Here is an 11,567-nt window from a genome sequence, read left to right on the forward strand (position 1 = left end):
ATTGTAATTGATTTATAAAAATAATATGGTAGTATATATATAATGATAATATAATATATTAATACAATAATATATAGTATAAGGTAATAATTGATTAAGCTGAGGACACACTCTGACAGATGATACATGGACTTAATAATTATAATTGAGAAGAATATGTTTTAAATTGTTTTTAAAGGAGTGTATTGAATTTAGAGCTTTAATATTATTAGGAATAGAATTCTGGTTTTAGGTCCTGAATAAGAAAGTAGTGTTGAAAAGTGTTAAATTATGGGCAGGTGTACGTAAATTTTCATGATGCTGGGAGAGAGACTGAAAGGAGATGATGCTGGGAGAGAGACTGAAGGGAGATGATGCTGGGAGATGATGCTGGGCGAGAGACTGAAGGGAGATGATGCTGGGAGAGATACGGAAAGGAGATGATGCTAGAGAGACTGAAAGGAGATGATGCTGGAGAGAGACTGAAGGAGATGATGCTAAGAGACTGAAGGAGATGATGCTCAGAGAGAGACTGGAGGAGATGATGCTGGGAGATGATGCTAGAGACTGAAGGAGATGATGCTAGAGAGACTGAAAGGAGATGATGCTGAGAGACTGAAGGAGATGATGCTAGAGAGACTGAAGGAGATGATGTGTAAATAATAATTAAAGTGATAATATTAACACAATATCATTAGTACAAAAATTGTAATTGATTTATAAAAAATAATATGGTAGTACTGTAAATGATAATGTAAGTAATAGTATTAATACAATAATAATAGTATAAGGTAATAATTGATTAAGCTGAGGACACACTCTGACAGATGATACATGGACTTAATAATTATAATTGAGAAGAATATGTTTTTTAAATTGTTTTTAAAGGAGTGTATTGAATTTAGAGCTTTAATATTATTAGGAATAGAATTCCTGGTTTTAGGTCCTGAATAAGAAAGTGAGTGTTGAAAAAGTGTTAAATTATGGGCAGGTGTACGTAAATTTTCATGGTGCTGGGAGAGAGACTGAAGGGAGATGATGCTCAGAGAGAGACTGAAGGGAGATGATGCTGGGAGATGATGCTGGGCGAGAGACTGAATGGAGATGATGCTGGGAGAGAGACTGAAAGGGGATGATGCTGGGAGAGAGACTGAAGGGAGATGATGCTGGGAGAGAGACTGAAGGGAGATGATGCTGGGAGAGAGACTGAAGTGAGATGATGCTGGGAGAGAGACTGAAGGGAGATGATGCTGGGAGATGATGCTGAGAGAGAGACTGAAGGGAGATGATGCTGGGAGATGATGCTGGGCGAGAGACTGAAGGGAGATGATGCTGGGAGAGAGACTGAAGGGAGATGATGCTGGGACAGACTGAAGGGAGATGATGCTGGGAGATGATGCTGGGAGAGAGACTGAAGGGAGATGATGCTGGGAGATGATGCTGGGAGAGAGACTGAAGGGAGATGATGCTGGGAGATGATGCTGGGAGAGAGACTGAAGGGAGATGATGCTGGGAGATGATGCTGGGAGAGAGACTGAAGGGAGATGATGCTGGGAGATGATGCTGGGAGAGAGACTGAAGGGAGATGATGCTGGGAGAGAGACTGAAGGGAGATGATGCTGGGAGAGAGACTGAAGGGAGATGATGCTGGGAGATGATGCTGGGAGAGAGACTGAAGGGAGATGATGCTGGGAGAGAGACTGAATGGAGACGATGCTGGGAGAGAGACAAGGGAGATGATGCTGGGAAAGAGACTGAAGGGAGATGATGCTGGGAGATGATGCTGGGAGAGAGACTGAAGGGAGATGATGCTGCGAGAGAGACTGAAGGGAGATGATGCTGGGGGAGAGACTGAAGGGAGATGATGCTTGGGGAGAGACTGAAGGGAGATGATGCTGGGAGAGAGACTAAAGGGAGTTAATGCTGGGAGATGATGCTGGGAGAGAGACTAAAGGGAGACGATGCTGGGAGATGATGCTGGGAGATGCTGCTGGGAGAGAGACTGAAGGGAGATGATGCTGGGAAATGATGCTGGGAGATGATACTGGGAGAGAGACTGAAAGGATATGATGCTGGGAGAGAGACTGAAGGTAGGTGATGCTGGGAGAGAGACTGAAGGGAGATGATGCTGGGAGATGATGCTAGGAGAGAGACTGAAGGGAGATGATGCTGGGAGAGAGACTGAAGGGATATGATGCTGGGAGATGATGCTGGGAGAGAGACTGAAGGGAGATGATGCTGGGAGAGAGACTGAAGGGAGATGATGCTGGGAGAGAGACTGAAGGGGGATGATGCTGGGAGATGATGCTGGGAGAGAGACTGTAGGGAGATGATGCTGGGAGATGATGCTGAAAGAGAGACTGAAGGGAGATGATGCTGGGAGAGAGACTGAAGGGAGATGATGCTGGGAGATGATGCTGGGAGAGAGACTGAAGGGAGATGATGCTGGGAGAGAGACTGAAGGGAGATGATGCTGGAAGAGAGACTGAAGGGAGATGATGCTGGAAGAGAGCCTGAAGGGAGATGTGAGTTAGAGCCTGGGAGAGCCTTTGGGAGAGAGAGGAGTGTCAGTTTAGGAGGAAGGGAGAGGGAGAGGTGGGGAGAAGGACACTGTCAAGAATACGAAACTAGAGAGGCGGAAATATTTAAATGTTGGAGAAATGTTGTGTGAATGTTAAATGGTGGGGTTAGGAGAGATGGTGCTTGTGGTGTTGGTGTTGGTGTTGGTGTTGGTGCTGGTGTTGGTGGTGGTGGTGTTGTTTTCTGCCCACTCTAACGCCTGTGTTCACTCTACTTGTACTCGAAACGGCTGGATGAATTGTCGAGTACTAAATAAATTCTTTAACCCGAGTCTAGGTGCGTTTTTTTTCAAGTTAGTTTTTGCGTTCGTGGTTGGGTTGGTGTTAGTGATGTTGTTGTTGTTGCTGTTGTTGTTGTTGTTGTAAGAAGTCATCGGTGGTTATGGTGGTGGTGGTGGTGGTGGTTTGGTAGTGGAGGATGAAGAAGTAGTTGGTGTTGACGTTTATTGTGATGGAGTGTGGTGGTGAAGACGGAGATTTATTAATGGCCCAAATTGATCTTGAGGAGAGTGCTGATAATGGTGGTGGTGGTGATGTAGGTGGTGGTGGTGGTGATGGTGATGGTGATGATGGTGATGATGGTGGTGATGCACGAGGAAAGACGGTCCAAACACACACACACACACACACACACACACACACACACACACACACACACACACACACACACACACACACACACACACACACACACACCTTCCACGCCCCCTTTTCCTCCTATTCCTCCTCTCCCTTCCCCCTCCCACCACACGCCACTTCCTCCTCTCCCTGCATTCCTTCCTTCCCCAACACACACATACCCCCCCATACCTCTCCCCTCTACCCCACACGCCCCCTTCTACCCCCTGGCCCTTCCCCACACACGCCACTTCCTCCTCTCCCTGCATTCCTTCCTTCCCCTCACACATATACCCCCCCACACCTCTCCCTTCTACCCCACACGCCCCCTTCTCCCCCCTGGCCCTTCCCCTACCACACACGCCACCTCCTCCCCTCTCCCTGCCTTCCCCACACATACCCCCACACCTCCCTTCACCCCACACGCCCCTTCTCCCCTGGCCCTTCCCCACCACACACGCCACCTCCTCCCTCTCCCTGCCTTCCTCCTTCCCCCACACATACCCCCCACACCTCTCCCTTCACCCCACACGCCCCCTTCTCCCTGGCCCTTCCCCACCACACACGTCACCTCCTCCCTCTCCCTGCCTTCTTCCCCACACATACCCCCCCACCTCTCCCTTCCCACACGCCCCTTCTACCCCCTGGCCCTTCCCCTACCACACACGCCACCTCCTCCTTCTCTCCCTGCCTTCCTTACCCCCACATGTACACTCACCCACCCACCTGCAGGCGTGATGAAGACACAGGCACCTTCTGCATGCCTATCTTGTTGGTGGCTAGGCAGAACACCACGCCGCGCGGCTCGTGGGCGTGGCTGTGCTCCTGGGGCCGGTACACAAGCCTGCTGGAGCGAGCCTGAGACGTGAAGGTAGAGGCGGGGAGCTCCTTCACCCCGCGCCGGCTGTTCACCTGCCACGTACAGCTGACCTGGGAGGGGGAAGGGGGGCGGGGGGTCGTGTTAGTGGTGGTGGTAGGGGTGGGCTGGTGTGTGTGTGTGTGTGTGTGTGTGTGTGTGTGTGTGTGTGTGTGTGCGTCTGTCTGTCTGTCTGTCTGTCTGTCTCTCACCCCCCTCCCCCTTTCTCTCTCTCTCACCTCCTCTGGGTTGGACTCCACGGCACAGTCCAGCGTCACCTCGTCCTTGGCGGTGACGGACACGGTGACATTTCGGGGCTGGCGGCACTCCGGGGCGACTGTGTGGAGAGAGGGACAAAGGGGCGTTAGCTTACGGGGAGGAGGACGAGAGGAAGTCAAGGGTTTGTAAAATTATAATGAAGGAGAGATGAAGAAGTGTTCAAATAGGGAACGTGAAGTAAGGAAGGTGTTACAGAGAGAGGGACAAAGGAACGTTAGCTTACAGGGTTCAGGACAAAAGGAAGTCGAGAGTTTGTAATGAAGGAAGGATGTGTAGTGGCCGAGAGAGGGAACGTGTGTAAAGGAAGGCGTTACAGAGGGATAAGAGCATTAGGAATCTACAAAAGGAAGTCGAGAGTTTGTAATGATGATGGTTAAATATATGTTGAGAGAGGAAACGTGTGGTAAGGAAGGCGTTACAGAGGGATAAGAATATAAGGAATCTACAAAAGGAAGTCGAGAAATTGTAATGATGAAGGTTGAATATATGTTGAGAGAAGGAACGTGTGGTAAGGAAGGGGTTACAGAGAGATAAGAACATTAGGAATCTACAAAAGGAAGTCGAGAGTTTGTAATGATGATGGTTAAATATATGTTGAGAGAGGGAACGTGTGGTAAGGAAGGCGTTACAGAGAGATAAGAACATTAGGAATCACAAAAGGAAGTCGAGGGTTTGTAATGATCAAGGTTGAATATATGTTGAGAGAGGGAACGTGTGGTAAGGAAGGCGTTACAGAGGGATAAGAACATTAGGAATCACAAAAGGAAGTCGAGAGTTTGTAATGATGAAGGTTAAATATATGTTGAGAGAGGGAACGTGTGGTAAGGAAGGCGTTACAGAGAGAGGGACAAGGGGGTTTAGGCTTACAGTGCTGGAGAAGAGGAAGCCGAGGGTTTGTAGTGGAGGAAGGGATCGTCAGGGGTTACCTAAAGGTTGTTATTTAGAGGAGAAAGGAAGGGAAGGAAAGGTGGAGAAAAGGGAAAGAAGGAAGAAGGAAGAGGAAGAAGGGAAGAGAAGAAGAGAGAGAGAGGAGAGAGAGAGAGAGAGAGAGAGAGAGAGAGAGAGAGAGAGAGAGAACATAAGAACAAAAGGAGTCTGTAAGAGGCGGGGTACAAGGCAGCTCCTGTAAACCTAGTCCCACACATATCCTCACTATTCATAACCTTACCTAACATTTTTAAAGCATCTACCGTATTGGCACTCACCACATGATTGCCAAGCCTGTTCCACTCATCCACCACTCTATTAGTAAGCCAATTCTTGTCAGTGACCTTGATGACTCTGAATTTGTCCAACATTGACTCATAACCACGTCCTACCTGGCTCCCTTACCACCAGAACCCTATCAACAGTACTCTTATTAAAAGATAAAGATAGAAGATGAAAAAAATAGCACTGGGATGGTTTGGACGTGTGACGAATGGAGATTTGGGGCTTATTACAAAAGTTTTGGGTGTAGAAGGAAGGAAGGTTGAACGAGGCTTAGGAGAGTCGTGTAGTGGAGATTATAACAAAGGGATCAGGAAGTTGGGATGGTTTGGTTACGTGACGATGTAGATTTGGGCCTATTATAGTTTTGGGTTTAAGAGGAAGGAGAGTTGAATGCGGCTTTGGAGAGGTCTAGTGTAGTGGAGCGTATTACAAAGGGATCAGGAAGTCAAAGTTGAAAGGTCTATACATGTGACGAATAGAGATTTGGTGCCTATTATAACAGTTTTAGGTGTATAAGGAAGGAGGGTTGAACGAGGCTTTGGAGAGGACCAATGTAGTGGAGCGTATTACAAAGGGATCAGAAAGTCAAAGTAGAAAGGTCTATACATGTGGCGAATAGAGATTTGGGATTTATTATAAAAGGTTTGGAATTATGAGGAGGAGGGTTCATCGAGGCTTTGCAGAGCTCTATAATAGTGAAGGGGAAAGAATTAACATAAGAACATGAGAACGTAGGAGTCTGCATGAAGTCGGTAGGCCTGTACAAGGCAGTTCCTTTGAACCTTAGCTCCTGTGAATCTAACCCCACCTGATATCAATGTCCATGAATTTACTAATCTGTTTTTGAATGTGACAATTATATTGGCACTCACCACATGACTGGTGAGTCTGTTCCACTCATCCACCACTCTGTTAGTAAACCCATTTTTGCCTATGTCCCTGTTGAATCTGAATTTATTCAGTTTAAACCCATTACTTCGTGTCCTACCCGGTTCTCTTACCAACAGAACCTTATGAATATCTCCCTTATTAAAGCCCTTCATCCATTTATAAATCTCGATCATGTCTCCACGCACCCTTCGCCTTTCTAGAGAATGCAAGTTTAACTGTTTGAGTCTTTCCTCGTATGGCAAGTTTCGTAAACCTTGAATCATCTTAGTCTTCCTCCTCTGGACCGATTCTAACATTTTGATATCCATTCTGTAGTAAAGTGACCAGAACTGAACCGCATAGTCAAGATGAGGTCTAACTAGTGCTAAATATAGTTTGAGGAAGACTTCGGCGCTTCTGTTGCTTACGCTCCTTGAAATGAAACCCAGTACCCTGTTGGCTCGATTTCTAGCTTGAATGCATTGTGCGCTTGGACGGAGATCAGAGCTCACTAAGACCCCTAAATCCCTCTCGCATCCAGACCCAGTAGTAGTAGCAGCAGTAGTAATAGTAGTGGCAGCAGTAGTAGTAGTAGTAGTAGTAGTAGTGTCATAACCGGAGAGGGACAGGACCAATATAAAGAAATGGGTAATATGCAGAGGGGAGGTGCTGGTAGGGGTAGGGAGGGGGAGGAGGAGGAGGAGGAGGAGGAGGAGGAGGAGGAGTAGGAGGAGGAGGAGGAGGAGCCTTTACCCATTACTAACTCTCCTTGGTCACTTTCTCCGTTCCCCTAAACAGCCTTCTCGGGTCCTCCTTCATGTTTTACTTTTCATTTCTAAAAATTGAGAACTCAAAACATAAACTCAATGGTTTTGACGCGACAACAGAAACGAAAACTCTGCGACGCGGCGGAGCCCTCCAGCGGCACCGACGCCAACACCACCACCACCAGCACCAGCAAGAGACTCCGCGGCTGGGACGATGCCGCCGCGGTGCCCTCCAACAACACCACCAACACCACCACCACCAGGAAGAGACTCCGCGGCTGGGACGATGCCGCCGCGGAGCCCTCCAACACCACCACCACCAGCAAGAGACTCCGCGGGTCGCACGCCACGGAGTCCGGTGGCAAGAAGCGTAAAATGGGGGCCAGTTCCAGCCGGAACCCGAGTCCTGGCAAGCAGGACGCAGGGAAAGCATCCGACGCGTCCTCCGGCCCCGCCAAGAAGCGGAAGGCCTCGCGCTCCGAGCAGCGGCTGCAGTGCTGCCGCCGCTGCCTGCAGCTCACCGAAGAGGAGAGGCGGGCGTGGCAGAGCCTGAAGGCTATGGGCGTGCCCTTGCTGACCCGCTGCGAGGTGGCGGCGCTGTACAGCAGCGAGGGGAGCTTTATCGGCATGGGCGGGTTCGGGACGTGCGTGAAGGTCATCGACCCACTCACGGGGCTCGATGTGGTGCTGAAGTCCTTCCACAGGGAGGGCCTCGGCGCCCTGGAGCAGGAGTCCGCCGTGCTGTGGGCGCTGCGCCGCGTGCCCGGCCTGCAGCGGCTGGTCGGGGCGTGCGTGCAAGCCAACCAGCTGGTGACCCTCTTCGCCGGGGAGAACCTCTTCGAGTACTTCGGCACCAAGACCCGCCGCCCCGCCGCCACCGCCCTAAGCGTGTTCCAGCAGACGACCCGCACACTGCAGGCCATGGGCGAGGCGGGCTTTGCCCACAACGACGTCAAGCCCTGCAACGTGTGTGCTCGGGAGCAGGAGGGGCGCGGCGCCCCCGAAGTCACCGTGATCGACGTGGGCGTGGCGCTCCCCGTAGGCTCCAGCACCTACTACGGACCGATCCCGGATCCGGACTGGTTCCCGTGGGTGGCTCCGGAGCTGCTGCTGAACACGGGGCGGTGCGGCGAGGCCAGTGACGCCTACGGGCTGGCCTTCCTCATGCAGGAGGTGCTGGCCATGGCGAAGAACAGCCCCTCGCTGGCCCCCGTCCATGCCTGGCTGGAACGTGCCCGCAGCCGCAACCCCTACGCCCGCCCCGGCCTGGCTGAGCTGCAGGAGGTGCTGCAAACGGCGCTGGCGGAGGAAGGGAGGCAGTAAGGTGGCTGAGAGGTTGAGAACAGAAGTGATCTCTCGCCTGACGGGTCCGCCCCCGCCGGGCAAGACGCTCCTGACGACTCCAGGCTTACAGCCGGCGAACTCTTCCCTCCTCTCTTGCTTTTCTCTTGTCACCGCCACACTAGAACTTTCTTTGCCACACGCAACAATTTGTGTTTACAGCAGGCTCGTAAGTCCATGAAAACTTAGCAGCGAGACAAAGATGGATAGATAGATATAGACATAGAGGGAAGAGGAGACAGGAGTGGAAGAGGGTGGGAGAGGGAGGAGAGGAGAGGGAGGAAAGGGAAACACAGGGGGAAGACACACAATAATAACATAAGAACATAAGAGGAGAAGGAACATAACAACATAAGAAAAGGAGGAGGAGGAAGGAGCGGGAGGAGAGGGCGCATCGTTTTACCTCTTCCTGCTCCGCCTTCTCCTTCTCCTCCTCCTCCTCCTCCTCCTACCCATCATCACCATCATCATACTGCTACAACTAATAACAATAAGAAGAAGAATAACAACACGAATAATTCCTTCTTTCCTTCTCTTCCTCCTCGTCTCTCCATCATTCTCTCCTTTCAGCCTTTTCCTATCTCTCCTCTCCATCTGTCTCTCTTTTCCTCTCTCTCTCTCTCTCTCTCTCTTTTCCTTCCTCTCTCTCTCTCTCGTCGTCATCGTCGTAGGCGTAACTACTGTTATCCTGGAGCTGGTGTTGACATCACAGCTGCCCTGGACGAGGTCTCCGCTGTGGCCTCTAATGACTCACTCTTTGTTCTCCACACAGGTACAAACGACGTCACCACGACCCGGTCTGAGGAACTGCTGGACAAGTACCGTAGGCTCATCCAGCAGTATAAGTCTAAATCCCCTAATATTTTGATTTCAGGAATTCTACCACGGACATGGGATGAGGGCGACTTCTACAGTAAGGCCTTCAGCCTCAACAACCGCCTACAGACTCTGCGGAGAGCTTGACGTCGAGTTCTTTAACGCCTGGAACCATTTCTACGGCCAGAGTAAACTTTTCCAAAGGGACGGCATACACCTGTCCCCCATCGGGGCAGCCAGATTCGGAAGGCTCCTCAACAACGCCGTACGTAACGCCAGAACAACAAAAAACGACTCTCAGCCACGTCCTTCCATCCCGCCCGTGTAAATAGACACCATACACCGCAACAGACTCGTAACATTGAACCCTCCAGTACCACCACCTCTATTACCAAGCTTCAAGATAACCTAAGAGTCCTTAGTTTCAATGCGCGTAGCCTAAGAAACAAATTTGATGAACTGCGATGTCTTGCTCTGACAGAAAACTTTGACGTAATTGCTATAACCGAAACATTTATCGACACCACTAATATTGATTTAAGTTCCGAATACAACATAGATGGCTACAGATTCTTCAACAATGATCGTGTAAACCGTAGAGGGGGTGGCGTCGCCCTTTTTGTCAAAAGCTACTTGCAACCCACTGACAAAACACCAAGAAACAGTAACGTTGAACATTTGTGCGTGCGAGTAAGCACAGCAAAAGTTAATTTAAATATATCTGTCACTTACAGGCCTCCGGGGCAATCACTCGATGCCGATCTTGAAATGTACAGCGTCTTAAGGCAGTCACTTAATAACAGCGACTCACTGATATTAGGAGACTTTAACCTCTCCATATCGACTGGGCGACACTGTCGGGTACAGAAGGTGAGTCCCATAGAATGATTGAATTTCTAGAGGAAAATTATCTAAGCCAAATGGTTTCTGAACCAACTCGACAAAATTACATACTTGACCTTGTTATAGCGACCCAAGATAACCTAGTCAGTAATGTCACGGTAGGAGAACACCTCGGTTCCTGCGATCATAAACTAGTGCGCTTTGACATTAGAGCTCAAACATCGGTGACTGAAAATAAAGTAAAGGTGCCCAATTTCAAAAGAGCCAACTTCGTAGAAATCCGACGAAAACTAATAGATATGCAACTATCAGATGACGGCAATATAGAGGACGCCTGGCTAAACTTTAAAAATCACTTACTCACTCAGCAGGACACATTTGTCCCCTTGTGCGAGAAGCGAATTAACACTAATAAAAGTCCACCTTGGTTTAATAGGGAAATTAAACACTCAGTCAAGGAGAGAAAATTGTCTTACAGATTAAAGAAAGAGCAAAGCACGCCCGAAAACATTAGACTTTACAATGATGCCAGGCGACGAGTAAACAGATTAATGCGTCAGGCAAAGCGTAGATATGAAGAAAATATTGCAGCCAACTGTAAAAATAATCCGAAATCCTTCTTCAGTTACATAAACAACAGAAAGGCGATCAGAAGTGGAATTGGACCTTTAACAAACAGCGACGGTGCACTAGTGACTGACAGCCAACACGTTGCAAACCTATTAAATAATTACTTTTCCTCGGTGTTTAATAATAACAGTCCTCCCACCACCACCATCAACACCAGTACTAATGTAAATTCCGAGCATGCATTGTCTAACTTTGAAATAAAACCCGATGAAGTCCTTAAAGCCCTCAAATCACTTAAAACAAATAAAAGTCGTGGACCTGATAAAGTATATCCAACTCTGCTGAAAGAAACAAAGAGCGAAATACTCTCCTCCCTCACAACCGTATTCAATATGTCCTTGCGACAAGGCATCGTCCCTTCAGATTGTTAAAAGGCTAACGTGACACCGATTTTTAAGAAAGGAGACAAAAAAGTACCCGGTAATTACAGGCCCATTAGTCTAACTTCGGTTGTAGGTGAGCTACTTAAGGGGATAATTAGAGACAAAATTGTGAGTTACCTTGAAAGCCACTCATTAATTGGGGACTCACAACATGGCTTCCGAAACAAAAGATCCTGCCTATCAAATCTATTAACCTTTTGTAACGACCTCTTCACTGTTTATGACGTAACCAAATCACTGGACGTAGTCTATCTTGATTTCCAGAAAGCGTTTGATAAAGTCCCGCATCATAAATTACTTTACAAATTAAAGCAAATAGGTATTGACGGTCAAGTAAACCAATGGATCGCGAATTGGTTGAGCAACAGACAACAAAGAGTAGTGATTGACGGAT

At 48.8% G+C, this 11,567-nt stretch overlaps 1 protein-coding gene across 1 annotated transcript in view; it reads right to left on the reverse strand.

The window, feature by feature from the left end:
- Nucleotides 1-3,902: 3,902 nt before the first annotated feature.
- The window catches only part of LOC126990298 (B-cell receptor CD22-like), a gene marked incomplete at its 3' end in the record, with an annotated part of 26,218 nt that continues 18,553 nt past the window's right edge, over nucleotides 3,903-11,567 (reverse strand). Inside the window, exons 4-5 of the mRNA XM_050848866.1 lie at nucleotides 4,272-4,369; nucleotides 3,903-4,106 (exon numbers count right to left, since the gene is read on the reverse strand). Coding sequence (XP_050704823.1) covers nucleotides 3,903-4,106; nucleotides 4,272-4,369 — 302 coding nt within the window. The remainder of the gene's footprint in view (nucleotides 4,107-4,271; nucleotides 4,370-11,567) is intronic.

The sequence above is a fragment of the Eriocheir sinensis genome, unplaced genomic scaffold (assembly GCF_024679095.1).
Source record: "Eriocheir sinensis breed Jianghai 21 unplaced genomic scaffold, ASM2467909v1 Scaffold1532, whole genome shotgun sequence".
Classification (NCBI taxonomy): domain Eukaryota; kingdom Metazoa; phylum Arthropoda; class Malacostraca; order Decapoda; family Varunidae; genus Eriocheir; species Eriocheir sinensis.